This window comes from Balearica regulorum, chromosome W, assembly GCF_011004875.1.
Source record: "Balearica regulorum gibbericeps isolate bBalReg1 chromosome W, bBalReg1.pri, whole genome shotgun sequence".
In the NCBI taxonomy this organism is placed as follows: Eukaryota; Metazoa; Chordata; class Aves; order Gruiformes; family Gruidae; genus Balearica; species Balearica regulorum.
In genome coordinates this window covers 4,264,284-4,289,781 of record NC_046219.1, presented here as the reverse complement: position 1 = coordinate 4,289,781, position 25,498 = coordinate 4,264,284, and the positions used below count along the sequence as shown (strand labels likewise).

The 25,498-nt window shown below is 48.6% G+C and overlaps 1 protein-coding gene and 1 long non-coding RNA gene across 2 annotated transcripts in view; one reads left to right on the top strand and one right to left on the bottom strand.

The window, feature by feature from the left end:
* LOC142599264 (uncharacterized) overlaps nucleotides 1-25,498 on the top strand; it is a 59,278-nt gene that overhangs the window by 23,624 nt on the left and 10,156 nt on the right. Inside the window, exon 2 of the long non-coding RNA XR_012832894.1 lies at nucleotides 15,282-15,331. This is a non-coding gene — a long non-coding RNA (uncharacterized LOC142599264). The remainder of the gene's footprint in view (nucleotides 1-15,281; nucleotides 15,332-25,498) is intronic.
* The window catches only part of MAPK4 (mitogen-activated protein kinase 4), a 51,781-nt gene that overhangs the window by 25,919 nt on the left and 364 nt on the right, over nucleotides 1-25,498 (bottom strand). The window contains exon 2 of the mRNA XM_075738992.1: nucleotides 3,162-4,557. Coding sequence (XP_075595107.1) covers nucleotides 3,162-3,707 — 546 coding nt within the window. The 5' untranslated portion in view covers nucleotides 3,708-4,557. The remainder of the gene's footprint in view (nucleotides 1-3,161; nucleotides 4,558-25,498) is intronic.

Genomic DNA, 25,498 nt, shown 5'->3' with positions numbered 1-25,498 from the left:
GACCTTGACAGGCTGGAGAGGTGGGCCCGTGTGAACCGCCTGAAGTTCAACAAGGCCAAGTGCAAGGTCCTGCACGTGGGCCGGGGCAATCCCAAGCACAAGTATAGGCTGGGCGAGGAATGGATTGAAAGCAGCCCTGAGGAGAAGGACTTGGGGGTATTGATTGATGAGAAGCTCAACATGAGCCGGCAGTGTGCGTTTGCAGCCCAGAAAGCCAACCGTGTCCTGGGCTGCATCAAAAGAGGTGTGACCAGCAGGTCGAGGGAGGTGATTCTGCCCCTCTACTCCGCTCTGGTGAGACCCCACCTGGAGTACTGCATCCAGCTCTGGGGGCCCCAGTACAGGAGAGACATGGAGCTGTTGGAAAGAGCCCAGAGGAGGGCCACGAAGCTGATCAGAGGGCTGGAGCACCTCTCCTATGAGGACAGGCTGAGAGAGTTGGGATTGTTCAGCCTGGAGAAGAGAAGGCTCCGGGGAGATCTAATTGTGGCCTTCCAGTACCTGAAGGGGGCCTCCAGGAAAGATGGGGAGGGACTGTTTATCAGGGAGTGTAGTGACAGGACAAGGGGTAATGGGCTTAAGCTGAAGGAGGGTCGATTTAGATTAGATGTTAGAAATTCTTTACTGTGAGGGTGGTGAGTTACTGTAACAGGTTGCCCAGAGAGGTTGTGGAGGCCCCCTCCCTGGAAGTGTTTAAGGCCAGGTTGGATGAGGCTTTGGGCAACATGGTCTAGTGGAGGGTGTCCCTGCCCGCAGCAGGGGGGTTGGAAGTAGATGATCTTTGAGGTCCCTTCCAACGCAAACCGTTCTATGATTCTATTTGTGGTGCTGGATGCTCACCACAGCACGTCTATTTTTGGGTCCGCTCTGGAGCAATATCCAGGTCTCTCTGCACAGTGGCGACCTACTGGGCTCTATTGCACTGATCCTCCAGCCTCCCACCCCTGTGAAGTATTGAAGGATGCTCATGCCATGGCATCTTGCAAAGTTACATCCTACCATGAAGCTGCAGCCCTGGCCATCCTCCTGACAGCTCTTTCCAACTGCACTGGCTGTTATTAAAGTGATGGAAAATTGCTTAGAAATGAGTGATTCTGCAGCATACACAGACAGACGACTCCTACTCTGATCCTGCAGTCTCTGACAAGATGATGCTCCTTAAATCGGTGACTTTCTGTGTTCGCATAGCGCTGCCTTAAACAAGGCAAACACAGGGGTTTTCTTTGGGAGCTACCCTCCCTTGGGAAAAGCCTCTAAACGCACCTGACTTTAAAAAAAAAACAACAACAAACCCACTCAAATAGCCAGGAGCCTCTTCCTGAGCTGGGTAATAACTAACTGGTGAGGAAGGGAGCACAGGAGGGGCAGGCAGCAGTGAGAAGGACCCCGTGCTCACTCCCCGACATCCCTTGCAACCTTCTTCCTTTTCCCCGGGCTTTCTTTCTCCCCAGACTGGAAACCAGAATGGATCAGGGCTCAGCTTCTGGATCACAAGATTGTCTTTTCACCATCCTTTTCCCTCTGCCCATCCCTGCCTCCATGATCAAGGCAACAGTGCCCAAATTGGAGTCACGCTGGGCAGAAACCCACTGGTACATGCAAAGCGTATTTAAACTTCGGCACAGGCACAATGGTGAGTCCTTGGGGGACACTGAACTCATCCACACAAACATCCAGCTCAAGAAAATAGATTTTATCTTATCTTACGGTGCCAAATAGTAACTTTAACCAGAAACCAGCTGCAGACCACGCGATACTCCTGGGACCACATGGATCTCTGAGCTGATGAAGCCTCCACTGCACTCCTCCACTGCTCCAAACCTCCAGCCTGGACGGTAACCTGTATTAAACATCTGCAACTGCCTTCAAAATCCATTAGCATCAGGACTGAGTGTTACGGAGACTTCTCACCCATTTTCCTTGCCTTGCTCCCTCGCACACTGCCTGTGTCAGCACAGCCACTGCTCCCACCTTGAGCTGCTCCACCAGCAAAACCGCTTCGAGCTGCTCCCAGCTCCAACCTCCCTTTCATGAGGGTACGGGAGAGCCTGGGGGCAGCCTTGCCACAGGATTTCGCTGCTAGAGACTGCTATGCCAAATTAAATTTGTTAGAGGAAAAATGCAGTGCTCTTAATAGCTGCATTTTTGCCTGAGTATACAACTGGTTTCAGTACCTTAGATTATTTTGCAGGGTTTGGCACCTGCCTGGGAATATGACCCTTTGTGGAGGAGCCCACCACCTGTGGCTCACTATTCGCTTGTTAGAAAGTGCCACTTTGAGGGAGTTTCAGCCCTCCTTGGGCAGACGGAGAGGAGCTGGCAACAGCAGCAGGAGAGGAAAACTGAGTCAGTCCCAAAGACCCCCCAAGGAGGGGATGGATTTCCCCTACGCAAGGGCAGGTATTTTTTTTCCTGCATTTTACTTCATTCCTCCTTTCACTCCTCCATCCCAGCCAGACTGCCACGAGAAGGCATGCATGGACTGATGGACAGGATCTTGAGCTCAGATGAAAGAATATGACTGTATGTCAAAGACCCATCCCTCTTTCCCTACAATTAAATAAGTGTAATTCAGACAGAGTTGGGTTTTTAAAAAGTGGGTTGGTGTAGAAGTGAGGACAAAGAGAAGCAGAATGGCCGCAGATGAGCCAGGTACCCTTTCCATGTGCTTCTGCTGTGGGGGTGAACAGCAGCTCATGTTTTATAAAAGCAGCAAAGCAAGAAACAGAAAGTTTAGTCATTTAAGCAAAGTGAGCAAACACACACCTCCCCACAGTCCATTGCTGGGATGGAATAAAATATATAAGTATATATTTGATATATATGATATAAAGCAATGAAAGACACCTGAATGGCACTTGAACCCTTCCTGTGCCCTGCTGGGTGCTTTGCAGTGCTGGAGAACCCTGGGGCATGCTTAGCAGAGCTCAACCCATGGGCTATGCCCGGGAAACACGTCCTGGCTTGGGGCAGGGAGCGCAACCACCACCAATGACCACCCCAGCAGGGCTTACAGCTGCCCAAACAGGCTCAAGGACCAGTTGCTCCCAAAAAGATCCACCATGATCCGAGCGCTTCACCCTACACATGTTCAACGCCTTCCCATGCCGGCCGGCAGCTCACCGAGACAGCACTGGCTTCAGCAATTTGGCATTGCCTACCTTGTGTGAGTAATGCTGATCCACGATTCTGGCTAGCCCGAAGTCGCCGATCTTCAGCACCAGGTCCTCCGTGCTGATGAAAATATTGGCCGGCTTGAGGTCACGGTGGAGGACGTTGGCCGAGTGGATGTACTTCAGCCCCCGCAGCAGCTGGTACATGAAGAGCTTGGCATGCTCCTCAGCGAGCTTCCCCTGCTCCAGCAGTCGTGCCAGGTCTGTCTCCATGTACTCCTGGACGATGTACACCACATTAAATTTGAAAAAATCCCCGCACAGGTTGGTCCCCTTTGGCCCCAACACCTCGTACACCTTCACGACATTATCGTGGTCCAAGCGGCGGATGATTTTGATCTCCCGGAAAGCGTGCTTCATGCTCCGCGCATCACCGATGGTGATCTTCTTCACCGCCACTTTGCGGCAGCTCTTGCTGTCAAGGGCTGACAGCACCAGCCCATTGGCCCCAAAGCCCAAGGGGTGAAAATTTATGAAGCGATAGCCCAGGTCATACCCGTACACGCTGGTGATACAGTCACACTTCTCTGCCATCGCAAGCTCCGTCCTCTTTTGGCTTTTTCTCCTTCGTCACTTGAAAAGCTGGGAGAGTTGAAAGGCTTCCAGATCATAAATGTGGTTTGAAATCAAGTGCCTCATTATTAATTAGAGATGTCCATCACTTCAAGATGACACACAGATGCAGAGAAAATAGACACGAGCGCACACACACGTTTTAAACTGGGTGAAAAATCAAGGGGTAGAAGAGACTTTCCAAGCAGCATGGATAACTGCAGCCCAGAGATCTCTAGCAAAACAGAAAGGTTATTTTTCTTGAGACTAAAGGATCAGCACTGCTACGTTTTTCAGCCACTTTCTTGCTTTCCTTCTCTGATGTCCCCAAGACAATGCCGAAGCACGGGGCTGGTGGCACAACCGGATGCCTGGCCCCGCATCCCTGGCGTCTCAGTGCCGGGGCAGCTGGCCAGCCCTGTGGCAGGGCAGAGCCCAGAGCAGCCCCATGGCCCCTCCGCTGCCCCAAACTCTCCCTGCCCACAAGTTTTGACAGCATTTTCCCCACCAGTGAAGTGCATCCAGGTGCTGGCCAGGCTCCCCAGCAGTCAGCAAAGCTTCGCCCTTCTCGTCGCTCCCTTTTCAGTATGGGCAGACCCCATCTTCCCCATCAGCAGATAGAAATCTTGATGGCAGCAAATATTTTGCAAACCAAAATTCACTTTATTGGCTGCATTCAGTGCAGTAAGTCTCCACGTTTGCAGTTCCAACACCTTCCCCTTGTATGTCTTTCGCTGGCGAAGCAAAGTGCCATCTGATCTTTACAGCTTGCCAGAAGGAGCTCCCTGTGCTGCGCTGCCTGGTTATTCCTCAGCAGGTCTCAATCCTACTCCTGGAAGAAAAGAGGAGATGGATTAATTTGTTACCAGCACTACCTATGCCCTGCCTATGTAATGGCTTGCTGAAGGTTAACCGTGAGCAAAACTGTGACCTTTTGGAAACTCATTAGTTATCCCCTCCAAAAGCATGCATCAATATCAGCATTTTTTCAGATGGTTAATTTTTCCTTTTCAATTTATAATACACAGAAAACTCTAACTCTTCCTTTCCCCTTTGTTGTTTTTTTTTAATTTATTTTAATCTGTCTGAAAATGTTACAGAGCAATTTGCAGAAGGTAAAGGTTGAACAGTGCACTATGTCTCTGACTGCCCATTTAAATCACATTGCAAGGAAAGCATGGGCTGATCCCTCCCTGCCGAGCAGCTGAGAGCAGAGACGGCCACAGGGTTTTTCAGCTTATAATGACTAAAATTGCTTGGGCAAATGAGGCGGTACCACCCTGGCCAGTTTTGCAAAGAGCCTTCAAAACCAGCCACGAGGATGGGACTGCCCCTGAATTCGGGGTCCCACAGCAAACCTTTGCAGCAGCCTTGGGGATGCCGCTGGCTCTGTCCTGTCCCTTCCCTTCCCTCATGCAGCAAACCACACCATTTTAGTGCATTTTTAAAGAGAGATGCTCCGGCCTTGCTCAGTCTGGGGTGCACAAGCAGCTAATGACACAGCTTGTTTCTCCTCCAGTGTGCTGGGGGAAGGAGGAGAGCATCCTCATTAAGATGGACAAGCCGTGTCATTAGCTGCAGGAATTTGCCATCCATCAGCAATGCCCATGACTGCAGCTCTGCTGAGAGCTGCTTGGCACAGGCAGCCGTCCCCTTGGTCATGGTTTCACAGACCCAAGAACTCCTCCACACAAACTAGATACATATACAAGATATATATATAGGGCCCTATGGTGCTCTTTAAAAGTACAGCTAAATATATATATTTATATATATATAGATGAATGATATAACATTTAAGTTGTGTTTTTTTCACTCCCTATTTATACAAAAAGACTTTATGACACCGTAACCCCGTATTTCAAAGCCTCTCTGTGCTAACACATGCTCCCCCGAATGATGGAGGAATCTCTTACCAAGATGCACTGGCTTTTAAAGAAAAGCAAAGCAGCAGAGGAACATGCTGGCACCACAGCAGACCCCTCACCAAATGCTGGCAACAGCATAATGGGCAAATACCAACATCTTCTGGGGACGAGGATGCAGATGTAGCTAGAGGCACAGAGGATCCCAATATTTTGGGGATTTTCCTGACAAAATGTCATTTTCCAGTGGCAGGTCACCATGCAGGGGTGGCCATGAGCAAGGGACCACCTCTTGCAGATGCTCCAGTTAGGAAAAGATGGTTCAAAGCCCTCAAAGCACTTCAAGTTATTTAGATAAAATGCTGTGATTTTTCAACCACAAATAATTTGTTTAGAAACAGAATTGAACAAAAGGCACAAAGTGTTAGGAAATGACTGGGGTTTTTTTCCAGATGATCAGTTCATCGAAGCTTTCGATCTACCATAATTCCCTGCTGACATGTATGAATCTCAGAGGAGCAAGGACACCCTCTCCTGCCCAGCCCCTGCCCCACTCCCAAACACCCCCTGACGCCTCATTTTGCTGCATCCCCTCTTTGCCATGAGACCTGCGTGCAGACCAATGCCCCGTGCCACCCACCAAGGGGACCACAAGGTTCTTCTGAAGCCGAGGAGACCAGCCAGCTGCATGACAAGGGCTGTGACCTTACACAGGGATGTCCCAGATTAGATACTGGTCCCAGTGCCGCAGAAGGAAGGAAAAAAATTACGATGGATCTGCTCCCATTGTGTTCTTCATGCCAGATTAATGCCTCTGTTGTAGCCTTTAATCACCAGAGCTGCTCCATTAACCTGGCAGCAAGTTCACAGCCTGGTCCTTCACTCTGCACTCCCCAAGCATTGGGCATCACCAGCGGTACCCTCCTGCTCTCTGGCAGAAGTTACCCAGATAGGGAAAATATCAAATGCCGAGCTTGGTTTCAGTTTGCAACCATTAATCATTAAAGGTGGAAGAGAACTGTAATGCTTCAGATCAGCACGGAGCAGCTATTTGAAGAGTGATCCGGTAACGGTTAAAATAAAGGTGTATGGGCTGTATGATGGTGGAGAGGGATGTAGGCAGGGCAGGGATACCCTCTGAAGAGCATCTGCTAGCAGTTAACAAGCAGTTTTGCAAACACTGCTTGCTCCTGTAGTTGGAAACAAAATAATTACAGTCTCTCTTCAATTCAGCAATTATCTAATGCTGGCTTTTGCATGCAGGGTTTGAACAAAGAAAGCTGCTCTTGCTATCAGGAAGCAGGGCAAGCCAGAAAGGTGCCTTGGTCCATAGTCACAGGAGGGGAAAAAAAAAGGATGAGAAACAAGGAGTGAAGGGGAAAAAGAAGGTAAATACATCCTGAAGCTCTGCAAGGACAGCAGGAAAGAGCACCCTGTGTGGGAAGGTTACCCCTGCATTGCAGCCTGGCTGCATGGCCGTGGGAAGGGAACACAACATTGCTTAAACCCCAAGAAGGCAATTGGGGGTCTGAGGACTATGGGGAGGTTTAAAGACAGGCTGGGCCTGACAAGCAACCAGGGAGCTGCAAGAGGTATATCTGGCTGCAGCAAAACTGGAGCTTTTCCACTTGTGGTGACTAACCTGAGTTTCTTAAGCCTGCGCTGAAGACCTCAGTCTCTGCACAGGTCTCCTGGATGTCTGAGGAGGAAAAAACCCCCAAGAAAAGTAACAAAAACTTCCTACTGGCAAAGGGAAATCCATGAAATAGCACTTGGGTCAATCTGCTTCAACAAGATGCCACGTTGGGTTTGAGATCCATCTCTCTCCCTAATCTCTCAGCCCCACCACCCAGAACCCATCACATTTCTCAGCTTTTTGGCACTATGAGCCAAACTCTGCAGGGTTTGCTGAGACCAGGTAGGGCCGGATGGGACAGAGTGCTAGCTCCCACGCTGAACTTCTTGGCTTACTCTAGATGCAATGGAAGGAAACCAAGTTTTGCCGTGTCAACTTAATTATTAATATTTAGTACAGTTCTAGAAGCACTGAAAGGGAAAATGCAATGCATAAGACTAAAAGGGAAGAGCCCTATTTCATCTCATGAGCAGAGCGATGGCCTTCGCAGTGCTCCTGGCTACATCTCAGTTCCCAGCTGAGTGATGACGCTGCAGCATCTTCTGCAATTAGAGAGGCCAAGGCAGAATCACCCATAAAAGGATGGACCTGGAGGATGGCAAGCCGTGCTCCTGTCCTCGCTCTCGTGGCTGGGTCCCTCTCACTGAACCATCCAGGGAAAAGTTGCTGGTGAATACAGGGAGATGCACCATGGCCGAGGGACCAGCAGGCAACACACTCCTGTGGGACAGACTGCCATCTCCATTTGTCCTTCTGATCTCTGCCTCCTCCAACCATGACAACAGGAAACCCAAAGGATCAGACTGACCAGCCTTCCCTGAAAGGCTACAGAAGTTATTTTTCCAGTGCCCTCCATCATCAAAAACAGACATCATTCTGACCCGTTATTTCATTAGAATCACTAAATGTATTGAGTTTGTGTGGCAAGGTTTTGGTAGCGGGGGGGGGGGCTACAGGGGTGGCTTCTGTGAGAAGCTGCTAGAAGCTTCCCCTGTGTCTGATAGAGCCAATGCCAGCCGGCTCCAAGATGGATCTGCCATTGGCCAAGGCCAAGCCAATCAGCGCCTCTGTAATAACATATTTAAGAAGGGGAAAAAAACAACTTAGGGAGAGCTTTTGCAGCTGGAGAGAGGAGTGAGAAGATGAAACTCTGCAGACACCAAGGTCAGTGAAGAAGGAGGGGGAGGAGGGGGAGGAGGTGCTCCAGGCACCGGAGCAGAGATCCCCCTGCAGCCCGTGGTGAAGACCATGGTGAAGCAGGCTGTCCCCCTACAGCCCATGGAGGAAGGATGAGGGGGTGTAGAGATTCCACCTGCAGCCCGTGGAGGACCCCACGCCTGAGCAGGTAGAGGCACCTGAAGGAGGCTATGGCCCATGGGAAGCCGAGGCTGGAGCAAGCTCCTGGCAGGACCTGTGGCCCCGTGGAGAGAGGACCCCATGCCAGAGCAGGTTTGCTGGCAGGACTTGTGACCCCATGGGGGACCCACACTGGAGCAGTCTGCTCCTGAAGGTCTGCAGTCCTCCCCCTGAGGATGAAGAAGCAGCAGAAACACCATGTGATGAACTGACCGAAACCCCCATTCCCCGTCCCCCTGTGCCGCTGAGGGGGGCGGAGGTTGAAGCCGGGAGTGAAGTTGAGCCCGGGAAGATGGGAGGGGTGGGGGGAAGTGTTTTAAGATTTGACTTTATTTCTCATTCCTCTACTCTGTTTTGCTTGGTAATAAATAAGATTAATTTTCTCTCTAAGTTCGGTCTGTTTTGCCCGTGATGATAATTGGCGAGCAATCTCTCCCTGTCCTTATATCGACCCGCAAGCCTTTCATTATACCTTTTCTCCCCTATCTAGGTAAGGAGGGGGAATGATAGAGTGGCTCTGGTGGGCACCTGGCCACCAGCCAGGGTCAACCCACCACACTAAAAAAAACCTGAAGTAAAGTATGCATGCAGCCTGGGTGCTGCTCACGTGTTATCCAAGCAGCTGATGCTTGGAAACTGCAGCAAGGGAACAACCATCCGACTATTTAAATGTGCATTTCCAATGAAGGGCTGGATCCTGGGGCAGTACTGCCACTCACCAAGGGGAGTTTTGGGATGCCAGCCCCATCATCAGACATCCTGGTTTTTCTTCTCTTCTTGGTTCTCCAGGTCTATTGTAATGAAAAAGTATTATTTCAGTGGCCTAATGAAAATAGCTGCTGAGACCAACAGTGCCCATAAAACCAGCAGTGATGCTATTTGGCTGCAGATGATGGAAAATGTGGTCTGTTTTCATAAAACTATGAACCAGAGTCCCAGGGGTTTTTCAAGTTGATGGGCCAGGATCTGCCATCCACTTGAAAAGCCGAATTCAATGGGAGCCTCAGGGCAAAGTGCAGCAGAACACAGCCAACAGGTCCTGAGGCACAACAGAGGGTCAGGAGCAGAGTAAGAAAATTTGTGGTTATGCCAAGACAATGTGTGGGGAAAATAAATCTGACGTTGATATTGGTGGAGTCTCCCCAATCTTTTGCTCATATGCTCAGTAGAGGGTTTTGGTGGGGTGCTGGAAAATGGTAAAACACAAAGGGACACTAGTTTTAAGGGATTTGAGTGCTAACTTTATTCCCATCCCCTTTCCCACCTCCTATCTATCCTAGTTTTAAAACTAGGAAAGCTTTGGGGTACTTTCAGAAAGCATATACCAAAAATTTTCTCTGTTGAAAAATTTTCCTGGTCTGTGGACCATAAATCCTGTTGGTTTAATAAATGTGTGAGGTCAAAGTCATCGTTCAAACCTGCAGCTTGGCCAGAGGGAAGGGTCGGGAGCTCCCAGGATGCCCTGTACAATCCATGCTCCCACCAGTCTCCCAGGCACAGAGAGGCAACTGAGGAAGGGATCCAGTTGCTTATACAGAGAATTATACAATCGAATTCCCAAGAAAGATTGTGTGTATAAGAATAACACAGGAAAAGTAGAGACATGTTCCCTCTTTATGAACATAGTTTACAGTTTCAATTTACCTCTCACTTGCTTTTTCACAGAGTGCAGCATATCTGTTTCACTGTTTGCACAGCGTATCACCCCTGAGATTTTATAATTGGGACCCCTTGTGCCATACAATGCAAGGACAAGGGAATTAAGAAATTTTCTTTTATTCTTCCATTCTTTCTTCCATACCACTCTCTGTAAGCAAAGCATTTGTCCTCATGTTGCTGCTGCAATGTTGTGATGAGCTTTTCCTTTTCACCGAATCCACTCCAAGCAGCAGCAATCTCTCTAGCTGGATGAATTCATTAAAGCTCAGGTGTCATAACAAGATGTCTGTTATTAACAGAGCACCACAGGTGCTAATTAAAGGAGGATAACAGCAATCTCTCACTTGAACACCTTGTAAAGGTGCAAACTTTGATCCTGCAAACCATTATATTTCAACAGCCTTTTCAACTGGACCCAAGATTACACACCATGCTTCAAAACAGGATCTAGCAGGGGCTGTGTTCATCACACGGGCTCAGCTTATTGATTCCTGTATTGGGTAGATCTAGCAGGAGCATGATGAGATTTTTTTTGTTCCCTCTCTTCGCCCCAGCAAAAGCCTTTCAAATGTCCTTTATCTCTGCCTCGCCACTCCCCACGCTGCAGTGGCAGCATCCCTGCTGTGCACGGTAGAGGCCATCTCTGACCCGGAGGAGCCAAGCAGCAGAGATCCTGCAACAGAAGGCGCAGTGGACTGAGACCGGCCAGTTTGGTGCCCACTGCCCCCGTGATGGACTTGCATGTCTTTAGGAAATCTCTCCAAGCTTTAGTCACAGTAACGGAGTTACTGAAGCAGAGGGAAATATGGGCAAGTCTCCTGTAGCTCTTAGCTCCCGGGCTAGCGACTGCCTCAAGGCTGAAACTGAATTTGTCTTTCCCATCAATAAACATGGGCTCCTGGTGCTCAGTTCTGCAGGAATGTCCCACAGAGAGCCCCGGGGAGGGTCACTCCAGGGCTGAACGCAGGTAAAGGCAATGCTTCTGCTTGTCTTGGCAAACAGCCTCTTCCCTTCCCTCCTGCAGCTCAAGCTATAAACTACAGGATCTGGTTCCCTGCTTTGCAACCTCCTGCACCTCCCAGGAGTAGGAGCTTTCTATCACAGAGTTGGGGGGCCCCACACATGGTCCTGAGACCCTCCACACACCCTGATGCCTACGGGCTGTGCTCTGCACCAGCCCCACACTGGGCACCCCAGGAGAAGCATGAACATCAGGAGACCAGATTTGCCAGATGGGATCCCAGGGAGACAGGAAAACTGGGGGCAAGAATCCACCCCAACAAAACCAGTCTGATCTCAGAGGAACGAGCAGTTCCCCAAACCTCATGATGAATATGACCAGAAAGAGGAACTACTCAGCCTTTGAAGGATGCTGAAGAACAAGCTATGCTCTTGTGCTTTGTGTCCTCAGCTACCTTGGTGTTGAGGTCTCCACCAGAGACACCCTGTCCTGGTACCCCAGAAAGCATCACAAGCTTCTGCACAGACTGGCAAGCACTTGGACTTGTTTAAAAAGCAAGCTGCAAAGTCAGACGACTGCTGTTGTGAACTCAAAGGAGTGAAGCTCTTGCTAATTATCACCAGCAGAGTCCTCCCCCGGGGCAGAATCAGATCTTCTTATGCCAGAGCTGCTTATAGCAAAGAGTCAGGGATTACTACAGTCAAATCGATGATGCACTCTGGGTTTCTGAACATGGATTTTATCCTCCCAGCTTCGCTAGAGCTACAGAAGCACAGCACATCAGGTACCCTGGGTGATCTAAAAGAACCTGTTTTTCATTAAGAGTTGTTTTTTTTTTCCTTTGGGATCTATCATGCCCTGACAACCCGGCTATACCAAACAACAGCCATGCAACCTGCTCAGGAGTGGATTATATACCTATTTCTCCAAAAATAGTATTTATCAGATGTCTTTAATATCAGGATCCAAATGGAAACCCATTGAGAAGGAGATGAGCAGAGCTACCACCAGCAAAAGGCCAGAAGGCACCAAGCAGCACTGCCCCAGAAGAAAGGTTTTTCATTTTTATTTTCCTCTTGCAGGAAAATAGGAATTTTCCTCCTTAATGGCTAGGGCACTTATGGCCAAACTAAATTACACTCAGGAAAAAAAAAAATAAAAAAAATATATCAGACAACGCTCATTAGTTCACAGAAAGAACAGAAAACAATGAAGAACTTGCTGACACTCACAGAGATTTTTAAGCAGTGTGGGAAAGCTACCTGGCTGCCCCCGGCCAGACAGCCGGTTTAGGTAAATCAGCCATGGCAGGGGGCTGTGAGCGGCTGAACACAAGCAAGAGGTGGGGAAAAGTCTCATTTCCCAGCGTGACCTAGCACGTGAAATCGCTCTGGGCTCAGCAGTCTGCAGCCAGACAGCGCCTTGGACAAACATGGTTCAGTGCATGCTCCCCGCAGCCAACACACCCTCTCCACCAGCCTAAATACATTTGTTTGACATGGTATTAAGCTGGAAAAGCCCATCTCCATCTCTATGAAGGCATCTGCTTGTGTCAAGCTGTCCATAACAGACAGACATACATCATAGCTGGAGTATTTTGCTGGACCTGTAGCCTCCCTCTTCAGCCTCAGTCCTGCCAGCCGTGGTTTTCATGCCGCATGGGCTTTTAATGGCTGACAACACATCGATTTAAAAACAGCAGAATTAATTCTGTTATCTAAATAAAGCAATTCCTAGAATGGATGACTCAGAAGCCTCTCCTCTAGCCATAAATCAGAGTGGAAACACAATACCTCATCGGGGCAAATCACTTTGCCCTTTTGGTTTGGCACCTACGGGCTTTTCTTCTAAAAAAGAGACAAGAAGATCCACTCTCATCATCAGAGAGCTGGGCCTTCGCTCCCCAGGACACTGCGGATCAGGACTTTGCCTGTGTTATCACTGGAAGGGCTGGACCAAGATAAGCAAAAGCAGGATGGTTATTAAAAAAAAAATTAAAAAAAAATATAGAAACAGCCCTAGAGGTTTTTCACTATGACTGAGGAGCCTGCACCAGGAATTTGCCCCAAAGGAGGTATGTGCAGCATGTGCCAGCAGCCAGAGAGATGGCAGAGCGACTCCTTCAACTTGCCCCTACCCTCCACTGGCCCCAAGAGGTACCTCTGCAAGCAGAGAGCATGATGTCCTCTCAAAACACTGCACTGGGATCTTGCAAAAGTGCTTGTGCTTGTGTCTGTAACCTCCCCCTTAATCCTCATCCAGTTTATTTTGGGGGACAGGGATGGACTGCTTGCAGATCTGCATGCTCAGCTTGGGAAAACAACAAAGACATGCTTTATGGAGAGGAAAAATACCTGCATTTGCAGAAACCACATTGTAAAAGATTTCCACTCCCATTCCTCCTGCTGCAATCCCACAGCGATGGCCCCACGCTGCTGCAGCCCCAGCACAGCAAGAGAGATGCTCCCCCAGCGACTGAGAGAGGAAAGGGGGTAAAAACACACAGTGGGGAGACTTGCCCAGTGCCCCAGACAGAACCATCCCCCCGATGCCCCTTTTTCCTCCCAGGCAGCACCACTGGGGGCCAGGGGAGCTGTACCTCCAGCCGCGTGCTCTTGCCTCCATCGTCCTTGAGAGGAGCGAGTGATCAGAGACATCCTTATACAAACAACCCTCTGGGAGGGCAATGGCAGCCTTCACCGAACCAATGGTCTCGAGGTGCTGGGGCTGCCGGACCGAGGGGCATAGCTGCTGAGCACGACCAGACTGAGTACGCAGAGAACGTGACCTGTAACTTGTCATAAACAGCACAGGCTGTTCAAACCTCAAGGAGAATTAATCATACATCCAGGAGACTGTTCAGATGTGATGTTTCACCATAAGCTCTGTGATATTTGGTCACTGTTGAAGAGTCAGTCCTTGGTCCAAGTGTACGGGGGTTTAGGCAGCAACGTCTCCTGGAAGACATTCCTCTTCAAGGGCAGGCTTGAGCCATGTTTCAAGCCCAAACTGCTTCACCACTCCTACAGACACAAGCCCTCGCTCGTGGTCAGGTTTCCATGGTGCACACCTCTGCCCCATGTTATCTCCCAGCACAATCGAAAGGGCAGCACCCCCCCAGCCTGACCCACACATCCATGCTGCCTGCCTCCATACATCCCATCTGCCTGGGGAGCAAGGCAGGTCCTTCCCAATGATGGGGACTCAGCATCCCAAACTTCAGCCCTTTCCTTGGTCTGATTCCCTAAAGAGCAGGGCCACAAGGTCCCGCACCTGCAAAGAGATGCTGGAGACCAGGAATACCACACTAACAACTTCACAAGGCAAAGCTCCCCATCTTCTACCCTGGGGAAAAAGGTTTCTGCTGTTTTAATGCTTCCCAGTCTCATGATCTTGGGAGACCGTGGCATGTAGTCATGGGATGTCAGCAGCCAGCAAAGCTGAAAGCCAGTGGCAGAAATGTGCTGTCATCATCAAAAATAATGTGGGAGATTTTCTAGAAAATTAAAACAAAAATGTTGTAAGTCCTGGTACTAAAATAGTCTGAGCAAAACCAAAGCACACTCCCCGTGACTTTTAGCAATCCAGATAATAGATGGGGAATAAAAGGGTTTGCTGGATGTGGTGGGTTGACTCTGGATGGAGGCCAGGTGCCCACAAGAGCCACTCTATCACTCCTTCACTAGACAGGGGAGAAAAAGTACAACGAAAAGCTTATGGGTCGAGATAAGGACAGGGAGAGATCACTCACTAATTATCATCATGAGCAAAACAGAGTAGAGGAATGAGAAATAAAATCAAATCTTAAAACACCTCCCCCCACCCTTCCCATCTTCCCAAGCTCAACTTCACTCCCGGCTTCAACCTCCGCCCCCCTCAGCGGCACAGGGGGATGGGGAATGGGGGTTACGGTCAGTTCATCACAGGTTGTTTCTGCCGCTTCTTCCTCCTCAGGGGGAGGACTCCTCTCATCGTTCCCCTGCTCCAGCATGGAGTCCCTCTCACGGGAGACAGTCCTTCACGACCTTCTCCAATGTGAGTCTCTCCCACGGGCTACAGTCCTTCACGAACTGCTCCAGCATGGGTCTCTCCCACAGGGTGCAGACCTTCAGGAGCAAACTGCTCCAGTGTGGGGGTCCCCCACGGGTCACAAGTCCTGCCAGCAAACCTGCTCTGGCATGGGCTCCTCTCTCCATGGGTCCACAGGTCCTGCCAGGAGCTTGTTCCAGCCTGGGCTTCCCACAGGGTCACAGCCTCATTCAGGTGCCTCCACCTGCTCCAATGTGGGGTCCTCCATGGGATGCAGGTGGAATCTCTGCTCCCCCTCATCCTTCCTCCATGGGCTGCAGGGGGACAGCCTGCTTCACCATGGTCTTCACCATGGGCTGCAGGGGGATCTCTGCTCCGGTGCCTGGAGCACCTCCTCCCCCTCCTTCTTCACTGACCTTGGTGTCTGCAGAGTTTCTTACATCTTCTCACTCCTCTCTCTCCAGCTGCAAAAAGCTCTAACTTGTTTTTTTTTTTTTTCCTTCTTAAATATGTTATCACAGAGGCGCTGATTGGCTTGTCCTTGGCCAGCGGCGGGTCCGTCTTGGAGCCGGCTGGCATTGGCTCTATCAGACACAGGGGAAGCTTCTAGCAGCTTCTCACAGAAGCCACCCCTGTAGGCCCCCCCAGCTACCAAAACCTTGCCACGCAAACCCAATACACTGGAGCACTGCTAAGGTTTGCTCTCAGTATAATCACCTACTACTATAATGAGATTATGTGGATTAGCTTTATTTTAATGGAACATAAATGAACTGGACAGCCTTTCTAGGCAGGTTTTTAGTGCTACACAGAGTAATACCAGAAAGACATCAAACCAGGCAGCTATTTTTAGAAAACATTCCTCTAAATAACCTAGGTGGAGAGAGATTGCAAGGCAACATAGGTGTGTTAATGCAGGCAGTAGCTGAATGAATGAATGTTGCAGAGAAAAACAGATTCATCCCTGGTTTCTCTTGGCCAAGTTGCACAAGAAATTAATGACACTGCACTGTCCAAAGTCCTTTACTCTTCTTTTCCAGGATGGATCCAAGCTGGAACCTTGGGGACTGAAGCCCAGACATTTTGTTCCCCATATTCTATCCAGCCACATCTCTGTGCCTTCTCTCTCGTCATGACTCAGCCAGGGCTCGTGAATAAAACCCAATTAGGGATTAAACATCCGAGCTGCACAGCAAAAGGATGGCCCCTACCCCAGGCAGCTCACAGCCTGGGATCTTTAGCTCCCACCCTGGTGAAGCAACAAAAATAACTCATTAAAAAGTCACTTTAATTGCCTTGCCAGTGGTTTGCACAAACTCCAGCTAATGCTTGAGGTTAAAAATGAATTAAGCTTTAAATAGCAAATTCTTTTCCATTCCTCCCACTTTTACCCTTAAATTTTAATGGGGTCATGGTGAAGGAGGAAACAGATCCAGCCAGTCCTCCAGTTCTCATACCCAACTCCTCTGCAACAAGGACCAGGCTCAGTGCTGCTAGGTTTGCTCCACCACAGGCTCCCATTTCAGGCACCCAATCTGTTTTGGGACACAGCACCCAGGCTGCTGCCTAGATGCAATTAAGACAGTTACAAAGTCGATATTCTTCATGCCAAAAATGGTCTTAACCAGGCTGAGAAAATTGAGAGGGTGCAACCATGCACCATGGTCCTCCAGAGCCATGGGAAGATGTGCTCTGTCCCACATTGGGCTCGTGCTTCACAGACATTGCCCAGCACTTCGTGTCCAGGTTGACCGCTACTCAGGAGAAATGTTCCACCACCATCCTTTTGTTGAAAAAAAGATGCAAACAAGAGGTGAGCATACCCAGCAAAGCCCAAAGAGCATCTCACAGGAGCACAAGTGGAGCATTGCCTGCCCACTGTCTGGCTATTGTTGCCTGCTACACCAGGATCATCCGAATCAGGCATGATCCTGCTCCCCATCAAGACCTGAGTGCAGGGAACGAGACAGCAGCTCCGTAGCTGAACTGGGGCTGCTGAAGGTTTGGGCTGGTTTACTCTGTTTTCAAATCTGATGCTTTAAATGTACAGCCAGAGCATCAGCTTGCCCTGTGCTTTGTCGAGAGCAACGTAATTAAGGTCCTCTGCACCAGCTTGGGCTCTAGATCGCTAGTGGCCAGCATTTAGCCAAGTACTGCTCCGAAACATCCCTTCTGCTCTGCACAGGGTCATAAGAGTGATCGGGATAGAGCAATTTCACAGCCTTAATCCATTTCTTGACTTTTGGCTCCAGTGGGCAGTAAGATACCCTTTTTGCAAAAGGAATTGTGCCAAGAAAACCTGCTTGAGTGGTTTGGTTTGCAAGACTCAAGTCTCAGAGACTTACTTTTTTTTCCCCTTTCAATATCTATTGCTCAAAAAATGCTTATGTTTCTAAAGCATTTTGCAGATCTTACAGTACTTTGCCGGGATAAAGGAAAGCTGACAAACATATTACAGCAATAAAGATTTTTTTTTTCCTGAGTAGTAAGCAGACACATGAGATTTATTCAGATAAAAGAGGCCAGTGTAGGAGATGAGATTAGATTCCAGGATGTGAACCCAAATCATCGGGAGATTTGGCAACTCCATGGGGAACGGGCATCCCACATCCCCAGTGACGGGGGGAGGGGAATGTCCTGCATAAAAATCAGCATCCCCGTACCCTTCCCAGGGTCTGCAGGACTGTCTGCCCTCCTCAGTGTCATGGCACTGGTGAAATGAATAGGCAAGATGAGCAAAAGTACTAACCCACATTTCTCCATAGGGAAAAGGAGTTTTCCAACTTTGCCGTCATGGTTTTTCCCTAGCTGTTCAGCTACTGCATTAATCCTATGACTGCTCCTGGGATCTGCTGAAACACACATTTTCATGTACTGAAAAAATGTTGCGAGTATTATAACCAGAATTTCCTTCAAACTTCTTCCCTTTTTTCAAAATGCACTCTGCCCATTTTGCTGGATTTGAAGAGTAGACAGCAATTAGCTTTCCAGTTCAGAGATTTTTTTAATTTTTTTTTTTTAATCCTTAGACCCATCTTTCTAACAGAGGAGAACATAGTATTTCTAACCACTTCAGGAGACAAAGACTGTAAAAGCCTTTCCCAAATGCAGAATTGCCTCCACACTCTCCAAGCACACAAGGTAATGAGGCCCTTCAAGTGCCGTGATCAAACTCCTTTCTACCAGCCTGATCAGTGCCGCTAACAATCTCGCTTGTGCCTCCACCATCCTCACACAGTTCAACAAAGCCTCTCCACAGTGTTTACACTTTGTTCATCAGTTAGTATTTACCAGAAATCCGAGGTCGCTCATACTGAGCTGTTCTGCCTGCTCACCTGCCTTAAGGTCAGGGGATACAGCGATGCAATTGCTAACCCGGGGCAAAACCCGGCACTGAAGAAGCATACAGATGGCACAGACATCTGTCGTGCCTAAAATCAAGCAGGTATTTTGGGAGTGGATGTGGCCATCTCATTACTCTCAGAATTTTTGTCTTTTTAAAATAAGCAGAATGAGCCCCTGTCTAATAACAAGAGCAGATAGGACTCAGGTGAAGCTGGAATGTGAGACAAGTTGAAAAGTCAGTAGTATCAACCATTTATATTGTTTGGCAAACGTAAAACCCATCAAAATGCCCTTTGAGATTTCCTTGCCCCTTATTCAAGCGAGAAAGATGATTCAGTGATAACACCATGCGCATCGCAATCCCTTCACAGCCACTGGTTATGACTAGAGTTTTATTTTCCTAAGAGTCTCATCAAAGAACCTAAAACTGACCCCAGGTGTAAAACAAACACAGGAGAAAAAAAAAAGAGAGAGAAATGTGCATATGAAATTTCAACTTTGCATTAAAACTTACCTCACTGCAGTATAGCAAACGGTGGCACAGGCATGCAGGAGCGAGGAACACATGCCAGCTGCTGCTGCTGGCACAGCTGTATGCACATCTGGCCCCAGTCCTGCAGCATCCCCTTCAACCTAGCAGCAAATCCGGGAGCAGCAAGAGCTGCCCCTTTCCACCCTGCAAGCTTTTTTTGTGCTCCATGATGATAGAGAGAACTAACACTTAAGGGAAATGGCAGGACCATTAACTAGCTTAAGCCACATATCTAGTAATCTTAACCCTTACGTAAGATGTTTTAACAAGAACTAGCGTAAGGAAGGGTCAAGATGACCCTTCGCTCTGCTTGCATTTTTGTAACCAATCACAAGATAAGGAGGTAGTAAATCAGAATGGAATGAACACGGAGGATTCTCTGCTAATTAGGAACCGGTCTGAGTAAGTTTTGTGGTGAAGGTGAAAAGTGCACAGTGAGGAAGACATACGGCCTTCATCCCTAAGACCCCGGCCCACGACCACCAAGAGGCACTGCGCGTGCGCAGCTGAGAGGAGTTAAAGGCAGAGACAATGGAAATGAACTCATTGTAATAAGACCGCCTTTCCATGGAAAGATCATGAATATGTATAGGCGCTTTTTGAATATGTAACATTCTGTTGTATAAAATTCAAAGGGAATTGCCGCAAGGTGCGCATGATTTTGGTGGGATGACCCCCCGTGCTGCCCAGCGCTGAATAAACATACCTACTTTACAACTTTCCCAGTTGTGGAGTCCGATTTTCTGCACGTCACTCTCCTCCATAAACTCCCAGACCAGGAGCATGCAGTTCAGGGCTGGGGATACTCCCAGCTCCTTCCAGAGGGACCAGTAGCGCCACAGCCACAAAAGAGAGATGGGGAAGGGGGAACAACTCCTTCCAGAAAGGCTCATGCCTCCATAGCTGATAGGCTGCATTCCCCCTGCCCCACTTCACTTACATGTAGGAAAAAGCATCTCAGGGTCCAGAGATGATTTGCAGAGTTTCCTTTAGGAAGAGATTTTTGGGAGGAGGGCTTAGGAAGCCTCCAGAAGGAAGCAGCCTGTACTCTGAAACATGAAATTTGATTAGGCTTTTTATCTTAGTTTACATAGCTAATTGTTGCAGGTGTATCAGTTACCATGTAATTAATACTGTTGTAAAATCAAATGTAGCCAAGAACTGACTTATGCAAACAATCTGAGCAGCTGGGACAGATGGACACAGACAGGTATCAGCCCAGGGGGTTGTTTGCTCTTCCCTGAATCTGGAGGGATTCTAACATGAAGCTAAGACACAAACAAGCCACTTCCCTGGGAAATTGTACAGACTCAGAAAACCTCCCATCACTCAGCTGGGGAGTAAGACAACAGCTCAGGCAGCAGAGGATAACATTTTATCTGCGGCAGGTCACGGCCAGTGAGGAAGGCGCTAAGGGTGCAAAGAGCAGATGCAAGACTAAGGGCACAAGAGCAGAATGCAGGTTTCCCACCTGCATGTGGCAGATTCACACCGGGTCCCAGGAAGGGACTGCTCTCCCCTCCACAGAGCGGGTGTGCAGTCAGAACACGCACGAGCACCCCTGCCAGTGACCCGACAGACATGCACATACCTGGGCACCGCTTCTCATACCACCAGGGATGCTCACATCAGCACTCCAGAAAGCTTTTTCCTTGAGTTCCCCTGTTCCTTCCCTTCCTCCCAGGAATGCCCTGAGGATAAACACGCTAAGGGCCATGTAGCACTGGGCTGCTGCAGCGGCATGGACTGGCCAGCTTCCTACAGAGATGACTGCTGTGTATAATATAAAAACTGAGCTGCTTGTTCCAAGCACAACCATGCCGGCTGCTTTTTAAAGACAGGCTTAGCTCGGATACAAAGTGCTGCAGGAACAAGCAGCACTAATTCCCCCTGCAGCCTCCAAGCCAGGGGATGGTGGTGGTGGGAAGATTTGGGAGCTTGTCCCGCTCCTGACCCATCCCAGGGACAGGGAGCATCCGCAAGGTCATCCTGGCACCTTTCAGCAGGGCTGAAATCAGCTCCTGTAAATCCTCGCATGCAATTCTATCTGGAAAGCCCTTGAAGCAGATCACTGTTTAACCTCACCCTAGCACAGATCACGGGGAAAAACACAGTGGCTTCCTGGGGCCAAGCTTGGGCTGCACCGGTCAGCATTGCGCCTGCCTGGGAAGTGCGGCCAATGAGGTTTGCAAGGTGCAGTGGTCGGTTAGGAGAGGAGTATCAAGACGTCGAAGTACAAAAGAAGAGATTTGGTACTTAAACATGCAAAAATAATTCAAACTGTATGAAGTATGTGATTTTCTTCTGCAGCATCAAAGACACTCAAAGACCATTTGCTGGGCATTCACAGGCCATAAGCACTGAATTTCACTCTCTTCTACACGTTCAGCTGAACTGGTACAAGGAGGACAACATCTTGCCACTATTCATCACATACATACACCCAGAGAGGCAAATAAAAATACCACAATGCAAACAACTAATGAATAATCAATATCAAACCCAAGGAACACACCGGTAAGTCTTTCGGATGAAAAGCCACTGGCAGCACGTGGAGTAGCTCACGTTTCAGCATTAATTATCCATGGAGCAGCAGCAGATCTATGTGACGAGGATGAAGCCAAAATGAACTGCCATGTCTAATGCAAGTCCCCTTCCATTATGGCTTCTTTCTGTTTCTCTGCTAGTCATAGAAACTACGAGCCCAAAATAACGGCAGCAATGTCTAAATTTAAAAGGGCAAATTTTACAAAGCCGAAAGCAATGGTTAGCATCATTGAGATTACGGGACTCGCTTGAAGCATCTACCAAAGACGCCAAAAGTTACAAATCCAGATAAGCAGCAAGAATTAAATCAGGCAAAAACCATTCAGGCAAAAATGAGATATGGAAAATGCATGGAAACATGATTGTTCTAAAAGGCAAAGAAAAGGAACAGGAAAAATAAATGTCACTGGAAAGAAATGTCCAGGGTCACTGACTGATGAAGACCTCTAAAGGAATCCATTAAATCTGGACAGCCAACAGAATTAATTGTAAAATAAGGCAGTTTTTAAGCATGCTAGGAATAGAGAATTAGATAGCTGCTAGATTCACTATTAGGTACCATCAGTAAAATCAGAAGTGAGTACCTGTGCTGCTGATGGGATAAAACAGTTACCAAAGAGGACAAAAGAAACTGGGTCTACAGTTTTCATTTCAGTATTGACAAATATCTGCTAAAATAAAGCATTTTAAAAGCAACTGGAGAAACACAGGGAAACTTTGTGTAGTCGTAGTATTTTAAGAAAGGACGAAAGGTGAAAGGCAGGAACAGCAGGCAACCTGGGGTCAGCTCTGGCTAGAACAGCGGGACAGAAATTTCAGGTAAATACATGAAATGGAGACTAAAAATACAATTCCAATCAGCCAGCTGAGTTTCCTGGAATTAGGTCTATTTAAAAGACTTATTTTTACTTTGACAGCCAACAGGGCTGCATGACGCAGGCAACTGCCTCAACACAGCTTTTGCTCAAATTTCTCCAAAGCACATAATATTTTGAGGATAAATCTCACACCAGGTGAAACAAACCCCACACACATTAGGTGTGGGCCAGCACAGCCCCAAGTGTGGCTGGTGTTGGGGTGAGACCAGGGAGGGAAGCCAACACCCAAGCATGGTCCTCAGGGATTTTCATCACTGCTCAGTCTCATCTGTGATTCCTTCTGGGGGATTATATTAAATATAAACCTGTAATACACAAAAAAGCAGTAACTACTGGATGGTTGGTTGATGACACAGTTGCACAGAGACCCAAATCATCTCGATGGAGGTCACAGTCCAACAGACCATGTTTTCACATAGCAAAGTAAAACATGAGGCCAGAAAAGGATTGGGATGAGCGTGGGTGTCTCTTCTGCATATGCTGTCAGAGCCAAGCCAGAGCAAAAGGAGGTGGTTCTTGTCGGTGCAATGGGAAACACATCCATTAAAAGTCAGAAAGCAAGCTCACACCAACACACGACATTGCCAAGGTCACGGCTGCATCCAGACTGGCACCTGGATGATGCAGTCACACCAGCAAAGTCCCAAGGGTGGCCACAAAAACCATACATGATGGAGCAGGAGTCTTTCAGCGTGAGGTTATAGCACCTGAAATACTTCAGCCTCCTGAGGAGTGGGTGAAGAGGTGACCTGATCTCTGCAGGCAAGGAGCTGGGAGTGACAAGTCACCTTTGTGACAAGGGCATGACAACATCTCCCCCTCTGCAAATCAAAGCTAGATAAGTTCAACCTTGAAATGAGATAGCATCTCACCAGAGTGAGAGCATTAAATGTTGGCACAAGGTATCGGAGGAAGGTGGGGGCGGGGGCTCACCATTGCTTAGAGTCATTAAAACAAAATTAACAGGCTGGTTTTTTAACCCAGCCTTCTGTGTCTGCAGGATGATAAGCTGCAAATGCTTCCCTGCAGTTACATTTCTGCAACACCTCCCACCTGGGGACATGGAAAGTTTCAGAAGCATTATTTATGCCTCAAAAAAAGGCCTGAGTGGTAGGAGAACAGCAGGGTCATGCTAAAAAGGGAAAGATCAAGGACTAAAACCCAAGGTTTGCAAGCATTGGGTGAGATTCATCTCACTTAAGTTTAGACCTCTCAAACTCAGATACCCAAGTCAGAACCAGCACCCTGAAAGGCATTTGCCTGCCCGGCGCCTGAGGTTTACTGCAGGGCGAAATGAATCCCTGAAACTAATTCGGGAGGTGCCTGTCCCCTCCATTTGGTGGGGGGGCAGCTCAGACCAGACACTTTTAGATCCCAAAGAGAGGGCAAACGAATCACATCCATCAAAACAGCTTCAACTACAAGTGAGCTGCCTCATGCTGCCTGGAAAATCGAGAGGTAATTTCAGCTCATAATGCCAATTCTGGCAATTTTGCCTTGCCCAGGAGGCAGAAGCAGGAAGAGAAGCTACTCCAGCACCTGGAGGCAGGTCTTCATGTCTCTGTTCTAAGTATAAAGAAGAGATAAACAGAGACCATTTGCATGAAGCATTCAACCTAGAGAACTTGAGATTGGCCGAGATGCTCGCAGTTCAGCGTCCTTTCTGAACACAGGTTATTTGATTGGGATTTCAGTCCATATCAATCCTCACTAACAGGCTAGGCTCAGCTTGAGGAGGGAAAGGACTGCACTGAGCCTGACTTTTCTCTGCTTTGGCTCTGAAGCCAGGTAGAGGCTCACAGTGGTCTCACAAACTCAGGAGAATCGATGGTACGTGGGTTATCATGCCTCTTTACCCTCTCCTCTTTTGCAGGGAGGGGGAACACTGATGCTTACCTGCTGGATGGGAGATTTATCCTCAAAATATGTGCAACTCCAGCCCTGGCTCCTGCGATATCCTCACTACAGTCCTGGTCTCCCTTTCCCTGCAATCCTTTGCCTGCACACCTCCACGGGACTTCTTTGTGACCTTCAACCTGATGGACGTCTATCCATCCAAAAGGAGGAAAGTGCACTGCAAATCTGAGTCTCAGTTGCATCCCTTGATCATGACCAAAGTAGTAAAAAAGATGTCAATGTGCCCAGGCCTTGTTCTTCAGGAGGCTGGGCTCCTGTTGCAGATCAGAATAGGGAAAAGCAGTCCAAAAACAACCCAGCTGCTTCATCAAGAGAAACCCTTGATATTACACATCACCTTCTCTGGCCACAACATGCCCCAAGCATACAGACAAGAGACAGGTAGCGGAGGTACCCAAACACCTCCAACACCCAGAAAAGGCTGAGCTCTGGATGCACACCGCACTCCAGGGGAACTCCTCTCCCCTAACCTGCCCCACACCTCAGGGCTGGAGGATGCGGCTGGGCAAAGCGCTGCGTGGGGACAGCATGTCAGAGCCGCTGGGATGTCAGGGTCAGGTTTCCCCCCCTCCTTTTCTGGTACTCACTATACTAGCCCAGGATGAATCTTCCCGAAGTGCCATGCTTCCCGGCGCAGCAGCCAAGTGCATGTTCACCACACATTATGCACATTTGATGCCATTAAAGCCTGGACCGTCACGACCTGCCATCTCCAGCGCACACTCTCAGACCCGAGGGTCTAGTTCAGGTGAGAAGTAAATAAATAAGACCGAGAGCAAACGCAGACTGCCTTGGAGGGGGAAAGAGGGAGAGAAGCAGGTTTCCCTCTCCAGATATGAAGGAGGCCAGGGACCTGCCAGGCACACTGACCGCCAGCTTGGTTGTGTGCAGATTTAACTCTGCAAGCCCACAAGTCTGTATGTATGAACGCAATAAAGCACATATGGACACATAAAGCATGTATAAAACCAGAGAGAAGCAAATGCATATGTATTGGCTCGTCCTCTCGGGCAGCAAACCGGCACTGCAGACGTATTACGGATTTGAA